This window comes from Alligator mississippiensis, chromosome 1, assembly GCF_030867095.1.
Source record: "Alligator mississippiensis isolate rAllMis1 chromosome 1, rAllMis1, whole genome shotgun sequence".
NCBI classification, from domain to species: Eukaryota; Metazoa; Chordata; order Crocodylia; family Alligatoridae; genus Alligator; species Alligator mississippiensis.
Window position 1 is genome coordinate 200223348 of NC_081824.1, and position 24000 is coordinate 200247347.

At 42.2% G+C, this 24000-nt stretch overlaps 1 protein-coding gene across 1 annotated transcript in view; it reads left to right on the forward strand.

Annotated features, from left to right (window-relative positions):
- MSH2 (mutS homolog 2) overlaps nucleotides 1-24000 on the forward strand; it is a 90377-nt gene continuing 66377 nt past the window's right edge. The window contains exons 1-6 of the mRNA XM_006273923.4: nucleotides 1-255; nucleotides 4825-4979; nucleotides 5965-6243; nucleotides 6581-6727; nucleotides 8853-9002; nucleotides 14048-14181. Of these exons, the coding sequence (XP_006273985.1) occupies nucleotides 33-255; nucleotides 4825-4979; nucleotides 5965-6243; nucleotides 6581-6727; nucleotides 8853-9002; nucleotides 14048-14181 (1088 nt within the window). The 5' untranslated portion in view covers nucleotides 1-32. The remainder of the gene's footprint in view (nucleotides 256-4824; nucleotides 4980-5964; nucleotides 6244-6580; nucleotides 6728-8852; nucleotides 9003-14047; nucleotides 14182-24000) is intronic.

The following is a 24000-nucleotide window of genomic DNA, read 5'->3' on the forward strand; positions in this document are numbered from 1 at the left end:
TGTGGGGCGCGGCGGTGGCGGGAGTTTGCGGCATGGCGGCAGCGGAGCCTCCGCGGGATGCGCCGTGGCCCGAGGGCGCGGGGGCCGAGGCCGCGTTCGTGCGCGCGGTGCTGGCGCTGCCCGCCAAGCCCGACACCACCGTGCGCTTCCTGGAGCGCGGCGACTACTACACAGCGCATGGCACCGACGCGCAGCTGGCTGCCCGCCGCCTCTTCCGCACCCGCGCCGTCATCCGCCACCTGCCCGGCGCGCCCGGTACGGACACGGGCTGGCGGAGCTCGGGCCTCTCCCCCTGCTTCTGCTGGGGGTAGGAGGGGGGCAGCCCGCCCAAGGCTGGGGGGGGCAAGGGGCGGGCCACGGGGCCTGGGAGAAAGGCGGCACTCTGCCGGACTCGGGGGTGATGGCGGGGCAGGGGGAGGGCGGGAGGCGCCGCGGCCTGAAAGCACCTGTGTGCACTAGCTGCATCCCACTGTGTGTGCGTGCGCGTGTACAGATACATACATACACAGAGACACCTCCCCCACACGCCCACACAGAGCTACACCCCCCTTGCCCATAGGAAAAAAAAGCAAGCTTTTGTGAACTGCACCCACCCAACCACAAAAAACAAGTTTTTGTGAGCTGTGCTTCCCACACCTGCACAGAAAGAAAGCAGTCTTTAGTGAACTGCACATCCCCCCCACATGCACACCCAAAAAGAAAGTGAGCTTTTATGAAGCGCGCACATGCACACGCACATGCTCTGTCCTGAACTACACTCCCCCCATTAAAGCTTTTGTGAACTACACCCACATGTGAACACCCCTCCACACACACCACATGTGCACACCCCTACACACACACAAGGAAAAGTCTTTGTGACCTCTTAAGTTTACTTCATCTGAAGCCAGGCCTTGCAGTTCTGGAGCTGAGGCCAAAGCTGTTCTTCAGCTGCAACAGTGTTTCTCAGCCAGGGTGTCCTGACACCATGGGTTGTCTTGAGACTCTCTAAAGCGTGGTGCAGTGGGGTGCCATGCCGCGTTACCATTGCATTGTGAATCTGAGTCACAAGATAATCCTAGAGATTTGAAATAGGAATCCATAGTGTCAAATGCATTCTGGCCTGTCGTGGTCTTCTTGAGCTCTTGGCAATACTAGAGCTACTCTATTAGTGTTCTGCACTTGGAAACCAAGTGAAGGCTAATAGCTGGCATTTTCCCAGTCTATTGAGGGGTGCCTCAAATGTAAAAAGATTGAGAACTGCTCAGCTATAGAGTTTTACGTAACTGGTTGTACCTCTGTTCTCCTCCTGGCAGCTTGGCATCCAGGCTGAGAGATCACATTCGATAATTGAGGAGTATAAATTTAGGTACCCAAACTAGAATTTGGAACCAAGCCCCTGTCTAACCTAGTCATATCATCTGAAGAGCAATTCAGCCCTTGGTATTAATTTATTGTGCAGCCAAACAATTTTACACTGCAAAACTATACTGTTAGTGTACTTCTGACAATACTTCTGAGAATAATTAAGCAACATGCTTTGAAGCAAAGATGAATTTTCATCAGTTTATGAAAATTATTATGTGATGTGGTTGCCTTTGATAACAGACCACTGGACTTACAGGGTGCTCCCATTCCTATGTTTTGTGTAATTCCAGGTAGCTGTTTAGCATCTCTAACTGTAAATTCCTGTTTGTAAATCTTATTAGGCTGTCTGCCACAGCAATGGTATGTACTGCTGCAGGATATATGAGTTATATATTGCATAAGGGATTTTTTTTTTCCAAACGGGGAACCTCCCTGTTTATTTCTCTGCGTGGGAGGGAAATGATTTTAGACTTCAGAGCCAAGAAGCTTAATAAGAAAACTTCATTGTGAGAGGCAAACCTATTAAGTTTTGCCTGAAATAGAGAGAGAGATTATGTTCCCTGAAGTTAATCTCAGTGATCCTTCATTGCAATGAATATTTTTCTATGCATTTATATCAAGAGGAAAACTTTGCATGATTGTACATGGCTAAATGGTGGGATTTCTTTTTCATGTTTACTTTCATCAAGCTTCCTCTTGAAGGATGAAGACTTTTACAAAGCATAAACATGTGCATTTATATTCTTCCTGATACCTGGATTTTAATGACGACGCCTGAGGTTTGAGTCGCTAGTTACCAGTTTTAGTTTTAAGATAATAATAATAAAATAATTTTTTTTAACTTATTCTCTTGCATATAACCCACATCTTCTTCCTTCCGCCCTGTAACCAGCTGGGGAAAATTGGGGGTACTTATTACATGTGAGGAAAGGGGATCTCCACAGGTGCTCTGGGAGCTGTGGCAGTTAATGCTTCCCTGAAATTTCCAGGCCTGGGGGGAGTTTCTCTCCCCTAATGTACACTGGATTGGGTTGGTGAGCAGGGTTGGTATGTGGCCATACTTGGCGTGAAGGGTTCAACCTGGCACATGGTCCTGGACCTGGTTTGCTAAGTCTGGCTCCACGTGCTGGCTCTGGAGCCCTTTGCTGGGTTGGTCCCAATACACGAAGTCTAGGACTACATGCCACATCTGGAGCTATGTAGTCTGGCTCCAGAGCTGTGTGCTGGGTCTGACCTTGTATGTTGCTTCTGGGGCTATATGCCAAGCTTGGGACTGTGGTGATCCTGGGACTGCGTGTTGGCTCTGGAGCCACGCACCAGGTCTTACTCCATGCACTGCTGCCTGCCTATGCTGAGTCAGGGACCAGCTGGCTCTAGAGCCCTGTGCTGGGCCTGACCCATACTCTGCTCCTGGTTTTAGGCTTGGCCCATGGCCCCTGGCAGCAGTGCACGGGTTCAGATCCAGCACATGGCTTCAGAGCAATTGCACAGCTCCAGACCCAGTGTGCAGTCCCAGACTTGGTGCGCTCGGTCTGACCCAGCACATAGCTCTGAGGCCAGCATATGGGGTCAGATTCGGTATGCAGCCCTGGACCTGGCATGCTGGATGGGTCCGTGAGCCCAACTGGTGTGCAGGGCTGGCAGCAGGCTTGGGTCCCTAGTTGCTGCAGCCACTCAGTTACCCTGAATGAAGATTTTTTTTTTCCTTCAGACTCTCCTTCCCTTCAAAATCAAGGTGTGTACTATATACATGAGTGTGCTGTCTGCCATAAAATATGCTATTTGTAACATTTAAAAGGAGGTCAGGTATAAAAACATAAGCCCAAAATAAACAAAAAAGAACAACATAAAGAACAAACTATGTATTCATCATGTATCCCAGGTAGCATGTCCTCCTGATCTCATTTTTAAGGCAATGAATTACTAGTACTTGTGCTGCATCAGGTAATTCTGCATTGGCAGAGGAAGAAATTGCTGGTGTGGCATTCATCTACTACTTTGCCTGTCATGTAACTCACTCATATCATCTATTGGTAGCATTTTGAGTGAAGAAAATAAGTAAACAGCAATCCAGATCAGACTACAATTTGTGTGAGAGATTTGTAGGGTAATTTTAAAAAGACCAGACGTGCTGTTTTAACATCTTTATTAAATAAAATGGAGGGGGCAAGCCTCAATTCCTTAACTGTATAGAGGCAACATTAGGAATGTTTTCAGCTATACATGAAAATTGGTTTTAATATAAACTTCTTTTAGATTATGACTGTGTGTGTCCTTGTAGATGATGGGGAAATGTCTCATCATGCAAAGGGAATGGCATTACTTCCTTCGGTGAACAGGCTTTTGTGGTGTTACACAGGTTTTTCTCAAGTTAGCGTGTGCCCTACAACTCTTTCTTTTTATAACTGAATACAAGTCACAATTGCAACCATGTCTTGAATGAAATGGCAACCTTTTTTTTTAAAATAAAAATTCACAGATTAAGATGGATTCTCCTTGGTAGGCCTGCCCGGAGGGAAAGACTGTGGGTTTTTTCCATTATTCTTCAGAAAATCTATTGCGGAGTTTGAAAAAACAAACTAAAAAATTGGAGGGTCAAGTCTATATCAAGGGTCAGGGGGAAAGTAGATTGATCTTGCTTATAGTGAGGATATAGATGCATAGTATGTTTACTACAAAGTAACTGATTCTTCTGAGGAAGTGGAATGGGTGCAGGGTGCATAGCCTTAAGTCAGTCCACTGTGGGGTAAATTTACTCAAAAAGTAAGTTATATTGCTTTGCTTCCCAAATGAAATTCATTGTAGGGTAACTGCTCTGTACAGGCCAGCTTTCATGCTATAATTGTACAGGCAACCCCCGCTTCACGGTGTTTTGCTTAGCGCTATTTTGCTATAACACTTATTTGAAATTGATACCTGATTTCACTTAGTGCTCAGCAAGTTTCAGTATAACGCTTGTGGTTGCCATCTTGGGTCATTCAAAATGATTGCGGTCGCCATCTTGGGTTGTCAAATACTTTCGGTTTTGCTTAACGCTCATTTCACTTAAGGCTTGGTTTTTCAGGAACCAATTAAGAGCACTAATTGCGGGTTGCCTGTACCTGCTTCAGGAACTTGGCTTGGGAGGGTTGAACATGTGTCCTCCTGGCGTAAGATCAGCAGTAAATGACTTTGTAGCGTTTGTTGCTTGTCTTCACTTTTAGTGAGACTTAAAATTAACTTTATTTTTATTTGGGTAAGTTCTTGTGTTTTGTTTAGTGTTTACTGTTTTTAATGCTTACCAATGGAGTTCTGTGGGTGTTTTGTTTTGGTTTTTGCTTTCTGGGATTTTATATGCTTGCTTCACTGCTTACCAAAATAATGACCTTTAGTGTATGTTAAATTTCTTTTTTAGTGCATTCATTTAGAATGTAGGTAAAAATATTAATTATGGTTTAGCTTACAAATTTTTCCTTGTTCTTTCTCTTTCTTTTGTAGGGAATCAGAAACTTGAGAGTGTTGTACTTAGTAAAATGAACTTTGAATCGTTTGTCAGAGATCTACTTTTGGTTTGTCACTACAGAGTTGAAGTTTATAAGAATAGGGCGGGCAGCAAATCTACCAAAGAGAATGACTGGTATTTGGCATACAAGGTATGCTTTTCTATCTCCATTTATAAACACAAAGTAGGGAAAATAAGGGTATTTGCTATATTTCTGTTCACTGTTTCAGACTTTTTTACAGTCTTTCAGGCCTTAAATTGGTAGCATTAATGTAGGTGGTATGTATCTTGACTTACGTTCCAGCACCTCTTGCTTTGTTATAGCATGCTGTGGGGCAGCTCTATGGCAACTGACTTTAGAAATAGTAATAGATTTCCACAAGTGCAAATGGCTTGAAAAGTAAAACTGCTGTCCAGTTTATGTACAGGCAGTATATAATCTACTTATTTGTTGAATATTTAGCAAGTTTGTCCATGCACACTTACATTCTTTACTTTGCATAGCATAAATTGTAGGCTGACCATACGGAAAATCCAGGACCCATCTCCCCACAACACTCTCACAAGTTGACAGGGGTGGGGCTGCATGCCTGCAAGGTGCTCTACCCCACTTCAACTCCTAGTCAGACTATGCCCCACACCCCTGCATTCCAGGACACCTATTACAATTCTCAACAGACAGCTGGGACCAGCGTCTGAAATCTGGGAGTGTCCCAGCTAAAATAGGACATATGTTCATGCTAATAAATCTCCACGCTACCTCAGCTACAATGTTCAATAAAAGAGTTAATGCTGACCCTGAAGACTAGACATCATACATAAGTGCTAATGCTCCCGTGACAGAAATGGGGGGCAAGCAAGTTTATGCATCTTAAGTGGTATGTTAGTTTGTAGCTTGGGAAACCAACTGAGTGGACATGCACAGTATTAGATACAAACTCACAACCATATTTCTTGCTTTTATTTCTGTTTTACTCTAAGACTGAGATGTCTCTAGATCTATGGTTTTTTTTCAGTCCTGTAAAGGATCCCAATTTAATCTACTGTACTTGAAAGTAGAACAAGAAGTCAGGTGTTCTGTAAATACTTCAGAAGAAATTGTGTTTTCTTTCCTAAGTTTTTTCTTTCTCAAACAGGGCTCCCCGGGTAACCTTGCGCAGTTTGAGGAAATTCTGTTTGGTAATAATGACATGTCAACTGCCATTGGAGTTGTGGGTGTGAAGTTGTCCGCTGCTGAGGGGCAAAGAATAATTGGAGTTGGGTATGTTGACACAACACTGAGAAAGCTGGGTGTCTGCGAGTTTCCGGATAACGACCAGTTCTCAAACCTGGAAGCTTTGCTAGTTCAGATTGGTCCCAAGGAATGTGTGTTTCCAGGAGGAGAGACAGTCGGAGACATGGGAAAAGTGCGACAGGTAAGTGGTGTGAATATGTGGACCACTTGGCTTATGGGAAAGGGAAAAGCTTTGTCAGATTTGTGAATGTCATCACAAACTCAGTGTCATCAATAACTAAGGCAAGTGCAAAATTAGTAACTTGAGGAATTATTTGTTGGTGTGTATGTTGTGTCACATTATCAAGAAAAGCCACTATAAAATCAAGGAGCTGTTTGTTTTGCATTTTTGTTTTTCCTATGAGCTAACAATTTGAGCTGCACATTTCAAATTGATTTTGACAGTGCATTGAGTAATGCACTTTCATCCTCTGAGAATTGAGAGCAACTAACCTTTACAACTTTTCAATGCATGGCAGATCATTCAGAGAGGAGGAATCCTGATTACTGATAGAAAAAAGGCTGAATTCACAACAAAAGATATTGTTCAAGACCTTAATCGCTTACTGAAATCAAAGAAGGAAGAACAGGTGACTAGTGCAGCATTGCCAGAGATGGAAAAGCAGGTAAGATGTAAGAGCTGCAGCTCTTGATATACACACTTGTTTTAAAAGTCAGACTATGCCCGGTGTTAAAAGATTTCCAGAGTGCTCAGGGCACTAGTTGTAGTACTGTTTGCTTTTGGCTGAAACTTTACTAAAGATCTTGGATCAGTTCTTTAATGCATCCTGCCCTGATTCCCTGTTGCATGAAATCTAGCTGAAAGTCTGTCATAACATTTGGAGCCCACAATGGAGTTGGCACTGGCTGCCTTGATAGATTTTCCCTTGATCATTTCAAAGAAACTGGCAGGCTACAGGGAAAGGTTTCTAGTTGCAGGAGCTAGAATCTTCATATGAGTTTGAATTAAGAGTTGAAATTTTGCCCAGTGGAGTCATAGTGAGGCTCTGCACAAGCAGGGGATGACTGACAAGGAGTCTGTGCCCCCCCTATTGCTGGAGGCTCGCAGGCAGCCCTGTCACCCTTACTACTTGGCAGCAAGGGTAAAGGGGCTGCCTGCAATTCAAGAACTTTAAGGCTAGGGACAGACATTTAAGAAGCCTGAGCCTGAATTGATTCAGTCTTTCCAGGTTAGTCTAACCTGGCTAGGCTGACCTGGTTTGTAACAGCACAGACATCCCAGACATGCAGGCACATGCCTGCAGTGGCTCAGGCTAGAAGCTGGGAGGGGAGGGGGGGTGCTAGAGCATCCCTCCTGTCCCTTCTACAGCACTTACCTGGTGGGGGGGCATGGTCAGACCCCAGCAGGATGATTTGATTAGCTCAGCAGGGAAATGATAACAGAGTTTTTCATCCCCTAACTCAGTGTTTATCACCTCATTGAGAAAACAACAGAGGGATATTACCAGCTACCTGTTGATTCTGCCTGTTGATTCAGCAGGGACCCTAGCCAGCATGTGGGCTGCTAGCTAATACACAGACACCTCTCAGCAAGGTAGGTGGGGGTGGGAATTCCTGCTTCGCAGGATGTGGTGAGGGAGAGCAGCAGCCTGCAGTCTGTGCTGGAGCGCAGCCAGGGAGCAGAGGGGAGGGGTCAGCCCTGCTGTGCTGCAGAGAGCCCCACCCAGCCCAGAGAGCATGCCAGGATGCTGGGGATGTCTGATTTATTTTAAACCAACAAGGGATTTGGGACAGACATTGCATAAATTGGTTTGACCCAAATCAGTTAAGTCTGATACTACATTCAACCAGGTTTATCTCAAACCCGTTTCAGCTATTTTCAAACTGTTTTATGTGCGCTGAATGTCTGTTCTGTTACAGTTTTAAACCAGTTTCTGATCACTTAAACCAGTTTGTGTAATACCTGTCCCTAGCCTAGAGGACGGCTGAAGCTTGAACTGGCTCTTGAAACGGGGAGAAAGAGCCAGGTGCAGGGAAGTCTGTCAGGGAACTTCTTTACTCTTTTATTTCTTGTGTTTAGGTGGAGATCAACTGGAACTTGTTCTAACTGGAGACAAACCAAAAAGCCCTCCTCCAAAAATGAAATGAAATTAAACCATCCTTTTGTTTTAGTACATAAGTGCCCCATCCATGCTTAAATATTTGGTATGTTGTGACTTCTTAAGTTTCCAGAAATAACTTTTTAAGGAGCTTCTAAGACTTAAAAATAAAAATAAGGCCTGTTCTTCTCTAGATTAGCTGATTTTCAGTTCTGCAAAAAATCCCAATTTAATCTACTGTACTTGACAGTAGAACAAGAAGTCAGGTACTTCAGAAAAACGTTGGTTCCTTTCCTAAGTTTTACTTTCCCAAACAGGGCTCCTTGGTACAGGTTCAGTGCTGTACATCACATGAAGCAATTGCTAAGACATTCTGAATTTCTATGCAAAGATAAAATCTTAACAAAGAAGCTGAGTCCAACAGTGGTGTAGTAGAACAGCTGCTATGCATGGGGCAGCACTGGCTGCTGCAACATTGATTGTCGGGGTCAGCCACTGCTGTGATGATAGCTGTTTTTGCAGCATCCACAGCTGTGGCCCTGGTTGCTCCTCTTCATTTATGCTACTGGCTTTTTAAGGCAACACAACTCTTAGAAGCTGATCTTGGGTATTTTTAATTTTTCAAATGATTTTGCTCAGTGCTTGACTCAAGTGGTAGTTCCTCAATTCCAATTTGCTTTAATTTTTTTAGGTTGCCATTTCATCCCTGTCGGCTGTTATCAAGTATTTGGAGCTGTTGTCAGATGAATCCAACTTTGGACAATTTGAGCTGGCTACTTTCGACCTCAGCCAGTATATGATACTGGATAATGCAGCTGTCCGAGCCCTTAACCTTTTTCAGGTAAAAACATGTGCTCTGCTTGCTTCCAGTTCTTTTCTCATATATGTGCTCGCTACTGGATAGGCACCCTGGCCGTATAAACCCATCCCAGAAATCCTGTGCGTGATGTACCTTCTGTTTCATTTTTACTGTGTGATTTTTGTAGGAGTGAAATAGGGAAAACCCCCTCAAAAGTAACTCTCAGGAGTTTATTAGTCTAGCAAGAAGGCTACAGATACAGGGGTTCTTTGGATGTCCCCAGTATGCAGGATCCCAGGGGGGTCCAGTAACAGAAGCTAGCACAATGTGGAAAAGGAATCTTTATCTTACCCGTCCCTCCTCCCCATATGTACTCTGTTTAACGGACAGCACCAGAGGAGTCCCTAGCTGCAGTGGCTGCATTTATTTGCAGTAGGTATCCTATATTGCGTGTGAGTATGCAGAGGAAAAAGATGCTTGTGATGTACCTCATTCCTTTGAATATAAGATTAACTTGTTTAAACAAAGTATTTCTGCAAAAAATGGCCTGCATTTTTAATATTAGAGTTTTAAAAAAATAAAAAGTTTTTATTCACCAGAGGGGATTTGGCCTTCTAAATGGCTTTTGACTACTGCTACTTCCCTTCCCCCTCCCCAAAGTGAGTCTTAAATATGGGTCCCTCTTAAATTCAAGTCCATCTTGTATTGGAAGGAATATAGTATGATACTCTTCGTGACCAGGCAGTGATAGACTGCCTGATGCAGCAGGCAGTGACAAGTTGCAGATTCCTCATAAATTTTTCCTAAAGAATTGATTAATGTATATAAGTAACTGTGGTCAAGTTTGCCTTCTTTTTTTAAATAAATATCTAAAAAGTTAAGTGTGTTAGACTGCAACTTAAGCTTGCTCTGTGTCTTTTTCCCGCCCCTCGGTGTTTATGCAGTGGTATGTAAAGGAAAGTGTACATTGGTTTAAACCAAGTGTTTATTAATTTCTTCTTTTCTATTTTCCTGTTACTGGTTCCTGTTTGGTGGCTCAGTATAAGGAATTCTATACACAGGTGTTTCAGGCCCTGTGAAAGAAGCCCGGTGAATAGAGCACCCATTCCTTCCAGCCCTCAAATAGCTCCCTGTACATGTAAGATTCTAGGGATTAATCAGTTTGCGTTTGGTACCCAGGCTTGTCAACCAAGAGAAACCTGACTATCCTGTTCTCCTCTTCTGGTTCTGTGCCAGTGTCATGAGAGGGTGACCCTCCTTGCCTTGACTCTTCCAGCTTTGCAGGAATTCTCTGAAATGCTACCAGCTCTACTATTCCCTTCCACTGTATTCCAGAGGGGGGAGCATTTACATGATCTACAAACTCTTATAGCATTTAGATTTTAACTAGGAACTAATGATCTGGAGGATTCTTCCTCACTCTAGTTGAAGTGAGTATGACATAAGTGAGTAAGATTCCAAATGTAGTTCTGAATACTGAAAGGTAGCTTAGTAAACCAGCACCCTATTCTTGGCTGAAAGAATATCGATTGTCCTACTATTTAGCCCTGTTAGCATTTCAGAGCTAAGTCACTTCTTGGAGAGCAAGATGGATTCTGTTGGCTTGCAGTATCAGAGCTTAGTTAACACTAATTGCAATTAGAATATTGTATGAGCCAGAAGGAATGCACCTTGTTGAGCTTCCCCGTTGAGTTTGGATAACTCGGAGAAACTGGTTCTTTGCCTGCAAACAGAACAGACTTGATTCAGAAGCCATTGGGAGATGACACTTGGGGCTTTTCTATATGAAAAATGTCATAAAAAATTATGTTTAAAATAATATTTTGAACTGACAAACCTGGAATCTTGTAAATGATGCACTTTTCCTGAAGCTAAGGGTAAAGCAATTAAACAGCAGAATGGAGGCCTGGACAGCTCTGCTTTTCTCAACTTTCTTATGTCAGGGAGGAATTCTGAGCCTTTATTGGGATCTCTGTGGGCACTGCGCATTAAAGCAGAGCATAAAAAAACCCTGCTAATATGCTAATACACAGTAGAATAGGCTACTGTCCATTGTCACCTAAAAAGCTTGCACTACTGCTCATTAGCGCAGCCTAATGGGCATTTATTTAGTACCTCATATTGGAGGTACCAAATTGAATGCATGTTAATAAAAGTTTGTTAATGCATGTGTAGCTGTGCCCTGTGCAAATCTTTGTCATGATTTACTGCTACACTTGCTGCAATATAGCAACTTTAGCTAGGATTGACAGGAGTTGCCAGGTTTGGGTTAAGTAGGTGAAGTGAACTGGAAATAACTCTTTCCAAGCCTGTTTTTTTTGGTTGGTGCAATAACATACATTTGCAGCGGTGTCATAAGGCTCTCCCTACTTTGTCCTTTGGTGCTCTTGCCAGCCTAGGAACAAAGGATCTACCACATGGTAGCAAATTATACTCTTGCTTATGTGTGGCCCAACCCAGGCCTTTTCCTCCTGCCTATTTTACTCTGCAATTGAGTCAGTCACTCCGTGAAGTAGGTAGTTTCTGGGTTGGTGTAGGTGATGGATGTGGTTCCAGTTTTAGTACATGCTGCCTGAGCTACTAAACAGGAATGAGCAGTTGGTAAGTGGCAGAATCAACATTGCACAGGAAGGAGGTATGAAAACTAGGTATCTCTTCAACCATATGTCAGTTGACTAAGTACTTTTTAAGATCTTTAATTAAATATGATAGAGTAAACATTTTGTATACAAAGTGCCAGTGTCTGCTGTAACATTTGAAGGGTAAACTGTTACACAAAAGGCTTTATGCAGCTGGTGTGACTAATCTGAAATAGCATTGCATCTTAGGTTTCTCAGAGCCTGGTAATTCATAGACATGCAAAGCACTGGGCTGTTGAATGCTGCATATTGTACTTTTTGACAAGATTTTCCAGTCATTTAATCCAGCAGTCTACCTGAATTCTTCTTCTCCTTATTGTATAATAATTCCTTATCCATGTTTTTTGTTATTGAATTTGCATCTTTTAATGGGTGTCTGCTGCTTAATTGTAGATTTTCTTGGCTGAAAGGTTTTGTATTATTGATTTCCTGCATTTTCCTTTTTAAATTGTATCAGGGCAGTGCTGTAGAAGCCTTTTTGTGTTTAAACTAAATCTTAACATTTCTTGCTTGCTGAATCTTAAACAATGTGCTAAAATATAAAACTTTTGGGTGTATGTGACATGATGACTGTGGTTAATTGAATCAGCATTCAATTAGATCAATACTGCAGTTAGAGCAGAACATGTAGCACTTATGGTACCATCAAGATAAGCTTGTAAAATTCAGCAGAAAAATAATATGTAAGCCTTGTGACATTCAGATGCTCTACCAAGTTGCTGTGTTATATGTAGATCCCCTATGTCAGGGCTGTTCCACCTCTGGCTGGTGGCTGGAGCTGCACCACATGGGCACCCTGGCCTGGGCCCCCTCCTCCTCCTCCTCCTTCCCCCTCCCCTCCCCTCATGCAACACCACCTGTCTTCCGGCCAGGTGCACTGCCCTGGCAGCTTGGCTCCTTCCTGTATTGTGTGTGCCAGAGGAGCAAAGGGGAGCCTGGAGACCCCAGCTGTCACCACAGCAGGAACAATGAGGAGGGTGGTGGCCTGGCAGGAGCTCTTAAGAGCTACTGGTGAGCTGCCAGCTTCACAGGCCTGCTCTGTTTCATGTCCCTACAAATGACAGACTACCAAGGTGTCTAGGTAGATAAGCTGTGTCTACTTGATAAATTGACCAGGCACCGATACCCTCAAGGATGTTGCACTGCTTTACATGGGCTGCCTCCTAACTGGAAGAAGGGTAGCCATATCCAGACAACACTGTGGGATGGGCGGACTAGTGTAGAGACAGGCTCATTGGTGTTGGCACTGGATTTAGGACCTAGATACCTTGTTCTGGGGGGACCCAAAACCCTTAGACTGACCACAACCTTTCCATTTGATAATAGGCAAATTTATTGATACACAGTGATGACAGAAAAGAGTAATACAAGCAATTCTATAGCTACCAATCCTAGGGCTGTCATCAGAGTCAAGTTACAGCTGGCTGGGGCACAAGCTTCACTCCGAGGTTCTCTCTTGAATGTCAGGTGTCAACAGCTTGGAGATCAGATGCCGAGACCCACCCCTCCCCCAGTGGGGTGGATAAGATGGGCTGATGGTATGCCTTCTGTTCCTGTGCCTCAGGTTCTCCTTTCGGGGACAGGGACACTTCATTGCTCTAAAGTCTTTGCTTTTGTATTCTTTTCCTCTCCTGATGACTCTTCATCTGTGGCTATTGCTGATAGGTCTTTCTGTGGTCGTCATATTGTCCACGTTCTGTTCCATCAGCATATTCCTTTGTTACACAAGCCCATCACATGCACACATCTTAATTTGGTCTTTCCTGGCCTTTTCCTAATTTGGTCTGTTCCTCCAAAACTGGAACTCTCAGGCCTCCTGCTCTGGGGCCTTGTGAGCTGGTGCCGCCTTATCTCATGTTATGGAACAGTGTGGTACATGCCCACAGTTTCCCAGGCTATGTGTCTGTTGTTGGCCTTGTGCTTGCCTGGGTTAGATACCCTGTCTGACTCGAAGGCTGTGAAAACTGTGTGAGAGACAACCCAGCCTTTAGAAATCAATTAACCCTTGCTGCTGTACTGAACCATTGTTCTAATACATATACATTTACCTACAAGCCAATTCCCAAAAACAAAACTCTATATACCATTTTCTAGCCATCAGTTAGCCTGCTTGAAGCAGTTACGTTACATCCAGTTTGAAGAAGCCCTCCCTATAGCAGTGTTATGTGCTATATTGCCCCACTACCTGGAACAGTAAGCTTACTGTGTAGATATGCTCATAGCTGATTGTAACACAGTGGCAGTTCTTCAGGAAAATGAATACTGGAAGAAATCAACCTAGTGCCCTCCTTGACCCATTCTGACTTCCTTATTAGAAGTGTACTTGCCTTAATGTTATCCTGATTCATCCGGCTTGATGTCAAATTGAGCTAAACAGAATAACAAGAATCAGCACTGCTTACAGCGTAACAGGATTTTCAACACCTTGCTATTACTCTCTTTTTCCAGGGTTCCTCTGAAAATGCCAACAGTACACAGTCTTTGGTTGGGTTGTTAAATAAATGCAGAACTCCTCAAGGACAACGACTGGTCAGTCAGTGGATCAAGCAGCCACTTATGGACAAGAACAGAATAGAAGAAAGGTAAGCACTTGTTGGTATCCCTGTTAGCACTTTACTTCAAGTCTCTCTGTTCTTGCTAGAAATCTGCTCTGTTTTAGCAAAACAAGGCTTGTATGAAACAAACAGCTTTGTGATGTGTATGTGCTTTGTTAGAAGTACTTAAAGGATTGGTTGGAGTTTTCTCTAGATGGTAGCGTAACTTTTTTAAACACTAACTCATCCTATATTGTATTTTCAGTTAGGAGCTTTTATCTCCTGCATTCATTTACTAGTTGTAAATAGACTAATGTACTCGGGTAGGCTGCTGTTGTTTTAAACCTTAGCAATTCTAATCCTTGGTAAGGGGGTGGGGGACACAAGTAAGGTTAGTATTTTAAGCCTTCTAGGTAACAGCCACTTTTTGTTTCATATCTAAGATTAAAATATGCAAGATGAGGTACTTCTAGCATCCTGGTCTGTCCTGACTACTTCCAGTGCCAAATACAGAAATTTGGGCCCTCCTCTTTTCTTCCCCATTCTCTCCAAGATTACTTTGTTCATCTAGACTGCGGGTTGCCAGCCAATGGCCTGGATTACCATTTGGCATGCAAAACAGGGAGAGTGGCAGCCAGGTCTAGAGTGCAGTGCTGGCGAAGGGAGTGGCAGCCTGCCTTCAGAGCGAGCTGTCTTATTTTAGCTCGTGGCTCCAAAAGGTTGCCGATGACCCCTAATCTAGACTGCTCTCCAGAAATGCGTTCTGTTTTAAAATTCATTTTGGAGGGATTTGTGCAACTGGGACTCAGCATCATCTTAGTTACAGGCTCATTATGCAGCTCAAATGCAATCCTTTGTATTTCTCTATTGCTGTAGTAGCTGAATGCTTTGAATACATGAAAGTTGTTATTGGAGCTTGTTGATGCGTCCTCAGTTTAATTTTTTTAAATTTACCTATGTGCTCTTACTGGTAAATGTAGACCCTTCAAATGTGGTGAATATTCAAATTCATTTGAAGAAAGTAGGTGGAAATTAAGTTGTAAATGATGGCTATATCCAGTTGCTGCAATTTACATAGCCTACAGATGTTGGCAAATATCCAGTTCATTTATGTGGCTTCATTGTAAGATAGGTAGCATTTGTTTGACCTACCTCTTATCTTACTTGAATGAACAACTCCGTCACCATGGTCCATGGCAAAGGGAGACAACGTTACTGGTGGAACGGAGTCAAAGCATAGTAAAACCTTCAAAGCTCAGACAATTTGGGACTCTAAGATTAGGCTTCTCTGCTCTGTCCTTGTAGATCAGTCTCTGAACCCTGCTTTGCTGAATTTCCTGGCAGCATTCTTTGTGCGTTTCTGGTAGTACTCATATTTGAAAATGATTATATAACTTAAAAAAAAATCAGGAAATTCTTAGATAAAAACTACATTAAGTTGGAGTGTGACAGAAGGTATTGATGTTGACCTCCATTCTGTAATGACATTTTTGGATGGGAGAACATTACAATTAAATTAAATTAAATTTGGGACTGGTAACAAAAAATTGCCATTAACATAAACTTTGCATGATTGTATAGCATTGCTACAGAGTAGTTGAGGTTGTCAGGGTATCTTAAATAGGTATTTCCATACCTTCACTTTTTTGAATTTCTCAAACGTTTACCTTACCTCTGATGGTTTTGCTCATATTTTAATGTCTTGTTTTGAGGTAAAGTTTATTCAGCATCATCCTTGCAATGTGTGTAATTATATGCTCTTTCAGTGTTTAATACCATTTTAACTTGGCTTGTCTTGGGGCTGTTTTTATACTTGACTGCTTTTTAAGATGCAAAGAATAATTTCAAGACACAAGGCTCTTGAAGGATGTGAGATGTGTTGGTAAACTACCAAAGATGTACATGACTGCTTTTTGGTATAAATTGGGGATATTGAATGTAGGGCTCACAATGCTGTTCCATTCAGCTTGTTTGGGCTACTGATGAGCCAGGGAATTTGGGTATGTAGCTAGTGGGGAGGCAGGGCCTTCTACAGAAGGGGTCCTTTATCTTCGTTGAACAGGGCCCTTAGTAGCATGGGTCATGCAAGGACTGTGGTCCCTGACTGCTCCTACCAATGCTGTCCCTGTTGCTTGCTTCATGGATCTGGACATTCCTGTGACCCGAATCCAGCCTGGTACACAGGGTGAATTTGATACCCGTGGTATAAATTAACAGAGTTGATTGAATTTTATTAGTAGATGTTAATCTACTAATAAAATGCTGAGTAGAATTTTATTAGTAGATAACTTGCACACACAAGTTATCCAGGAATCCTAAGAATTGAATTCAAACGCTAGGAGTTTCTTCACTGACAGTTAAGTCAGCTCTGGGATGACACCTTGTTGCATTCAGTTGATACTACAAGTAGAATTGAGGGAGGGGTTAGGTTGAATCTTAATGCAGTGGACTTTGGATAGAGCGCTAGTGGAGAGAACGTTTTGATTTTTTTGTTGAGGTTCTGTGGAACCACGGCCCTTTTTACTTCTTCCAAATGATATGTTCAAAAAGACAGTGTGTTCCTCATCACCTTGATGAGACACTATCTCATTATTAACTTGAAGAATGCCATACGCAGAATTACTGTTGTCATTTCAAAGCAGTGCCAAGTTCTGTGTTACCAAAAATCTGGGACCATTCAGTCTTTAGAAACACAAGGTTACAGTTTGTCTATGATTAGGACCTTTTTTGTGAGTTTAGACCCAGAATTAAGGGAAAATTAGAATTCCCTTAAGGATTACCATTTTTGTGCACCAAATCAAGATGCAATTGTACTTCCCAGTGATCCTCTATTCCCTATTAGCCGGTAAGGTATTACTATTACTCAAGTCAGATAAGCAATCCATTTATTGATTATACCCTAAAGCACAAGAATGAGCACTTCGGTGTCTCTGAAAAACAGAATATAGCAGCTTTCTGAAAAGCAGAATATAGATTCTCACGTATCCTGCTGGGGAGATACAAGAGGGATACAGGAGGGAAGAGGCATGCAGACTGGCATCAGGTTGTTTTGAATTTGCAATGGTCTCCCCCAAATCCTGCTTGTTTACATTCAGTATTTATATGTGGCTTATTTTAACAAATATTCTCTACTTGCCATGTCCTGTTTCTTTTACTTCGCTGGCTGAGGTGATTGTGACATCTGCAGTGGTATACTTTGCAATGGTTTGGGGCTATATTCAGTTAACAAAGACACCTTTTCGTTTCAACAGGAGTCTAGCTGACTGCATACAATTAAATTGTTATCAACAGGCAAAGTATCAGTTGTTACTTTTAGTGACTATTAAAGTGCTTTCAGGGGGGAGGGGAAAAAAAAGGAAATTATTTGCGTTTGGCCTAGCCTAACATTAGTGGCCTTGGCAAACAGATTCTTATTCTACTTTCCTTTCCTATCCCGTATGACTTAAATGCAAGCTTATTAATTACTGACTAAGTTTAGTGGTTATTGATAACATACCAGCTTAAGCCAGGGCTGTCCAACTGGTGACCCATGGGCTGCATGTGGTCTGCAAGGGGTTAACACGGTTCACTTGGACCACGAGCTGCTGCCCTTTGTTCCAGCTGTAGCAGCAACAACAGCCAGGGTCTTGGGACACCCCTCCCTTCACTGGTTTCTGTTGTCTGACCCACCCTCAGGGAGCTTGGCACAGTGTAGCTGGTGGTGCCAGGTAAGTCAGCAGCTTCCAGTGTTGGTACAGTACAATGCCATAGCCCAGAGGGACCTGCAGGTGAGGCAGGGTACTACTCCCATGTGGGGGCAGTGTTGGGGGTTTCTGCTCATGTGTGCGATGCCACTTGTCCACTCATTTGTGTGCATGGTGCAGCCAGGTGCGGGGTGCCCGTCCACGCATGTGCATAGTGTACAGCTTGGAGGGCTTGTGGGTATAGCTTGGAGGGCTTGTGGTCCCTGAGGTGTGCAGTCTGTGGGGTGTGCGTCCTCGGAAGTTGAGCCACCCTGAGTTTTGCTAGGTTCATAATCTGCACCAGTCAGTGTTGTCTGTCAGTCATTGACAATGTCTGCAGCATATAGATGCTGTCTGTGTTCTGCTTGTTTGGTGTGAGTGCTGTTATATAATACACAATAGCTTTCATATCAGTTTTGTATTTTGGGAGTGGTACAAGTTTTTTTATAGCACTGCCAGCTGGAAGAATGCATGACCTTTTCTTAATGTTTATTCCCGCAGTGCAGTGTATTCAGAAATGGATGTCTGGTCATATTGCAGAAATGGAGCTTCAAAATCTTGTTCAACTGTTGTAAGACCTGCAGGTGGTGCAAGTCATCCTTCAGAACAAAATGGATGGAGATGCTCTGTTGGTTCAGAGTTCTTAAGGAAATAAATTATTTTACCAATAGAGTATTGTTCAGTTATACTTGCGTGCCCACGTGTGTTTCAAGCCCTTAAAGCTAAATACTGAAATAGTAGGAACAGTGCAAATTAATGCATACGTTAATTTGTAATTTCTCTGGAACATAAGTTACCTGGTCACTTGCTGCAACAGCTTTGACTGAATTTGAGGAAGTCCAGGTTCTCTTTAACAACTGGGCTCTGCCTACTGTTTTCTATTTTCCTTTTATATATAAGAAAACCAGCTATAGCTGTACAAAAAATGCTTGCAGCAGAGTTGGAAGCCCAGTGAAGGATGTTTGTGTTTCATGTTTTATAAACAACGCCATTTTGACACTAAACTCTTCCTTTTATAGCTGCTTATTTATAAAGAATAGCCAATGCACATTTTAATCAATTGGTACCAACTTTACAAACTACAGTAATATACTGTAAGAAGTGTTTGCTATTTTTACACGACAGATGTTTTGAAAGCCTGAGAAACTAGAAATGTTGCTGCCTGAAAAGTAGACCTTGCTGTGTTATGCTGCAGGGTGTGACCTCTCCTTTAGGATGTATCTGGTTAGTTCCCTGCATTGGTGGTTCATCCAGGTTCTTCTGGAAAAGTCTCACTTTCTAGTGCACAGAAAGGTTGAGACTCCAAATAACCCATTCATTCTTACAAACCTTTATAATCATGTTGTGGCTTTTGGAGCATCTAGGAGCTCAGCTGTGCTTGGAACTCCAGGCTCATAACAGAACTGTCCTGACCCAGAAAAATTTATGATCGCAGTATACTGTAGGACTGCACAGTTTTACCATTAATCATCTGCTTGTGTTGTTTTGATGTTCAGATTTTGCTTTGGTAGCTACGCGACTTGTCTGGGTTAGGGAAATTAATCCCATTCCGAGCAGCCTTGCAGACACAAGTCTGACAGCTAGATGTTAGAATCTTTTATTTATCTGGGGGGCTGGGATGATTAAGTAAAAGAGAGGATATAATTCCACTGATTGCTGATGTGCTAATGAATGTGACAGGAGTTTATCTAGAGTAGACTAAAACTAGTTTAAATAAAACAGGCACATAGGTCATAGGTAACCCCAATTCTTTTATTAAATTGTTGCAGAGTAGATTTGGATTTAACTTTGAACAGCAGGGCAACATACTAACTAGTTCCTGCAAAATGTTGGCTGTTAAGATTTATAATTTCTATTGCTGTGGTTAGTAGGGTAACAGTGCTTTGGATAGGTGTCCATCTCGCAATTTAGAAGGTGGACTATGTGAAGCTTAATTTAGGCAAGTATTGGTCTGCATTTTCACTAAAGGGAAAATAATCCTGTTTAGGATTGGATTAACTTAATGCTTTTTAAAAGTTAAACCATGAGAGAAGTGCTGAAAGTACACTTAATGACTGCAAAGAAGTTTGGAGATGTAGATTAGTTTCGTTGTCAGGGATGATCACTCCTATGGGTCAAGTAAGGGGTAGTACTTGAGTCTGTTGATGGCTAAGAAGGCTGATCCTGGAGCCACAGACTCTATGGCAGATGCCACAGGGGGTGGTTAAAGGGAGGTTTGGACCACATATTTCTTGGTCTTGTTTCCTTTCCTTTTGCTTTGGCATTTTTCTGCCTCCAGAGCAAGGCGTTTTTCCTCAAAGTAAGATGTACCTTCTCTCAGAAGGCATTGCCATGTAGTCCTGTCTTCAGTTAGTTCTTCTCAGTTTGTGATGTCAATGCTACACTTCTTTGTGTTCACCTTGAAGGTGTCCTTGCAGAGTTTCCTTTGGCGTCTGCATGTCCTTTATCTTTGGCTGATTTGGGAGTATAGCAGTTGTTTTTGGTAAATATACATCAGGCATGCACACTGGATGCCCTGTCTACTGCAGCTGGTGTTGAATAATCAATGCTTCCATACTGGTAGTGTTAGCATCAATAAGAAAACTGGCATTTGTGCGATTATCCTCCCACTTTGCCAAAAATCTTCTGGAAGTAGCGCTGGTGAAGGTGCTGCAGGCTTTTCAGATGGTCCCTGTAGGTCACCTAAGCTTCACAAGCTGTAGGGAATAGTTGTGGTTACCACAGCCTTGTATAAGAGGACCTTTGTTCGAGTCCTCATGTTGTGATAATTGAACACACAATGATACAGTCTTCCAAAGGTAGAGCTGGTACATCGGATCCTATACTGGATCTCCTTGTCGATGTTGGTCTTCTTTGAGAGATGGCTGCTAAGGTATGCAAAGTGTTCAGCATTTTCCAGCTCCTGTCCATCAATGAGGATCTTTGCTGGAGGAGTTGACTGGCCTGGAGTAGGCTGGTGAGACGCTTGTTTTTCTGATGTTAAGGGTCAGTCCTAGGCACTGGTATGCTTGAGGAGAAGCAGTTAATGGCCATTTGTAGGTCCTCCTTAGCATGTGCAAAAGCAGAACAATCATTGGCATACTGATCTCAGTGTTGTTTTCATCAAACTAGTCCTGATGGTGTTGGGGGATAAAGCCAATTGATTTCATGCAAGCCTCATGGATGGTCCCTTTTAGAGCTTGCCAATCTTCCTTAACACAAGCGTTATCATTTTCATTCCTAAAATTGTCGAGTTTCATATTGGGATGTGTTTGGAGGACTTTGGTGTCTAGGGGTCTGAAGGCATTTGATGTTGTACTGTCTTCGGACTGATTTGGGTTGCTTTCGATATTGCGATCCTGATGGACATGACTGATCTCACTAAACAATGATCAGTCCAGTAGTCATCAGCTCCTCTTGCGACATGCATGATGTGGACATCTTTTAGAACACGTGCTCTTACGATGACTTTTGTCAAGGAAGTGACAAAGGAGGTGCCCTTGTTTTGAGCAGGATTATTGCCATATTGTTTTGTACCTGTCATGTTGTCTGAAGCTAGTAATGACAAGATCACGTGCTGCACATTTCCTGAGTAAAAGGATGCCATTAGAATTGACCTTACCCACTCCTTCCTTCTCATTGGGCCCCACCACATGGTAAAGTCCCAGCCAACTCTCGCATTGAAGTCTCTGGATGATCTTGTCCTCTTTTGGGATGAAAGTCAGGATTTAATCAAAGTCAGCAGAAAACAGTTTCATTTGTTCTTCCTGGGCAGTGAGTGTTGGGCCTAGGCAGTAAGTGTTGGGGCATATACACTGATGATGGTAGCAAATGAATTATTGGTCAGTTAGAGGTAGAGAGTCATAAGGCGCTTGTTATTGCCAATAAGGTGCTTATTATTGCCAATAGGGAGTTCAGTCATTCGGTTGATAATCTGGTTCTTAATGGCGAAACCAACACCATGTATTCGCCTGTTTCTCTTATTTTAGAGTGGTGGTTGCAAGACATCACTCTTTTCAGAAGCATGACTCATAATTGGCTCAGAGGATAAATTACTATAAATAAATATGAAACAAGCTGTCAGTCAACTGACAGACATGGGGTGGGTGTTTTGTAATTAGTCTCTACTTTTAAAGGACTTATGAAACATGTCCAGACCCAGTCAATGGTAAAGATTGAGCTGGCTCTTTCTTTAGATAGGTGGATTCATTGCAGCTGCTTAGTGGCTTATAATTGCTGGTAGAGGTATATGAAACTCCCAAGTCATCGTTTCAGAGATTCAAGTCTTTTGCTGTTTGCATTCTGAGGTTGAGATTTGAACAAACGTGTACCAAAACTGAAACTTACCTGAAACACTCAAATTTTGCCTGACTTCAGGCTTTGTCACATTTTTACACTTGAAGCACAAGTAAGAAATAACATGAAAACATTGCTCTTTTCTTTCTTCAGATTTTAGTGGTTGCAAGCATAAGTTTTTGGCTTATGATTTTGTTTCTGATCATTTGGGAGAAATAATAGATTTTTTCATCACTGTCTTGAATAATAAGACTCCCCAGTCAGCCTTCAAAAGCTGAATGACTTAACTGTATGATTGAATGGAAGCTTGTAAGTGGTGAACGTGCATGATTGCTTTGTCATTGTGGAGATTATGATGTTCTGGATTCATTCACTTAATTTAAAGGAGCAGGAGTCTTGCACGGGGTTTATTAGATTAGAGCATCTGTTCTTTTTAATATGCATGGGCAAACACTATGATAGGTCAGAATATGAAATGACAACTAAAAATAACAATAGAGCAATGTCAGATAATTTTAGGGCCTATATTTAGATTGTCTTTAATTTTTATAAATCCTGCTACAATGGAAATGCGATTGTTTTAATATTTTTACCTACACATTCTCCTGTTGTATTAGCAATATAAATATTGGAGCATCATACCAGGGCAGAGAAACCAGAACCTGAATCTCTAGTTTGTTTTAAAATCATGCCAACTTAATGAAGTCTAAGGAGTGACAATCAAGAGAACACCAGTATCAATGGAGATAAGTGAAGTTTAGCTTTTTAGAGTTAGGGTTTGATAATATAAGGTGCTCTGTTACTAATGCAGTTGGCTGTTAAGTGTGTTGTAGAAATGTTTTTCTATAAGCTGTTTTTTAGTGGCATGAAAAATCCGCAGTTATGCATCCGTATGCCTGGATTTCTGAAGCACTTTAGCAGTTAACTTAATTTGCTTAGCACTGGTTGATATTTTGTATGTTGGGAACCAGCTTCAACCGGTTTGGAATTTGTTTTTTGTAAAGGGTGCGGTAGTTTCAGTAGGCCTAATAACAAATCGGCAAATCAATGATTGCTACTCGGCTGCTGGCTCTGTTTGCTTCATTTTAATTATGGAGGATAGCTCCCCCCCTCCAAACAAAAAAAACCCAAACCCCCAAAACCCAGTGAAAGTCTTTAGTGTCCTTTGTTAACATATGAAAGACATTGGGTTTTTAAATAGTTGATAAGATTCAATTACTATGCAGTTTTGTCTGTGAAAAAAAATTTTTTTTTGATGTTCAGGAAAGAAAAACAAAGGAAAGTCTCTCATTCGGGTGTTCCTGTCATCTTTAACAAATAACTGTCTTCCCTCCAGGAATTTGCATTTACAGTTAAGTTTCATGTATGTAAACTACTTGGTTTGAATGGTCAGGATTCAGTCTGAAACGAGGCATTTGATCAGATGCCTGTAGTATGCCACTGGTCTGTCTGCGTGATATTTGGTATTAATTCCCACAACAGTTGGTACCAGTTTGCAATTGTCTACATTAAACAAGAATTCAGGTCCATGTAACAGCTTTCTGTATTGTTGCTCAGAGGATATTGGAGTTGACCTAAATTTCAGTGGGAGTTCATAAATATCTTCAACAATGGAGATGCCTCTACTTTGTGTTCTATTGAGAACAAATTGTATGTTTTCCATGTATATTTTGTGTCTAAGTCTTCTAAAATAGGAAAATATGCCCCTTTACATCCTGAAACCTTGTTGGGTTGTAATTCAATCAATATATTCATTCTTTACGTCAGTCTTTTGTCCCATGCACCGAGCTCGTTCAGTTACTGGTGGATTTGAATTCGAGCAACTAACATTTTACACAGGGTTGTCAATGCAGCCCACTCTTACAGAAAG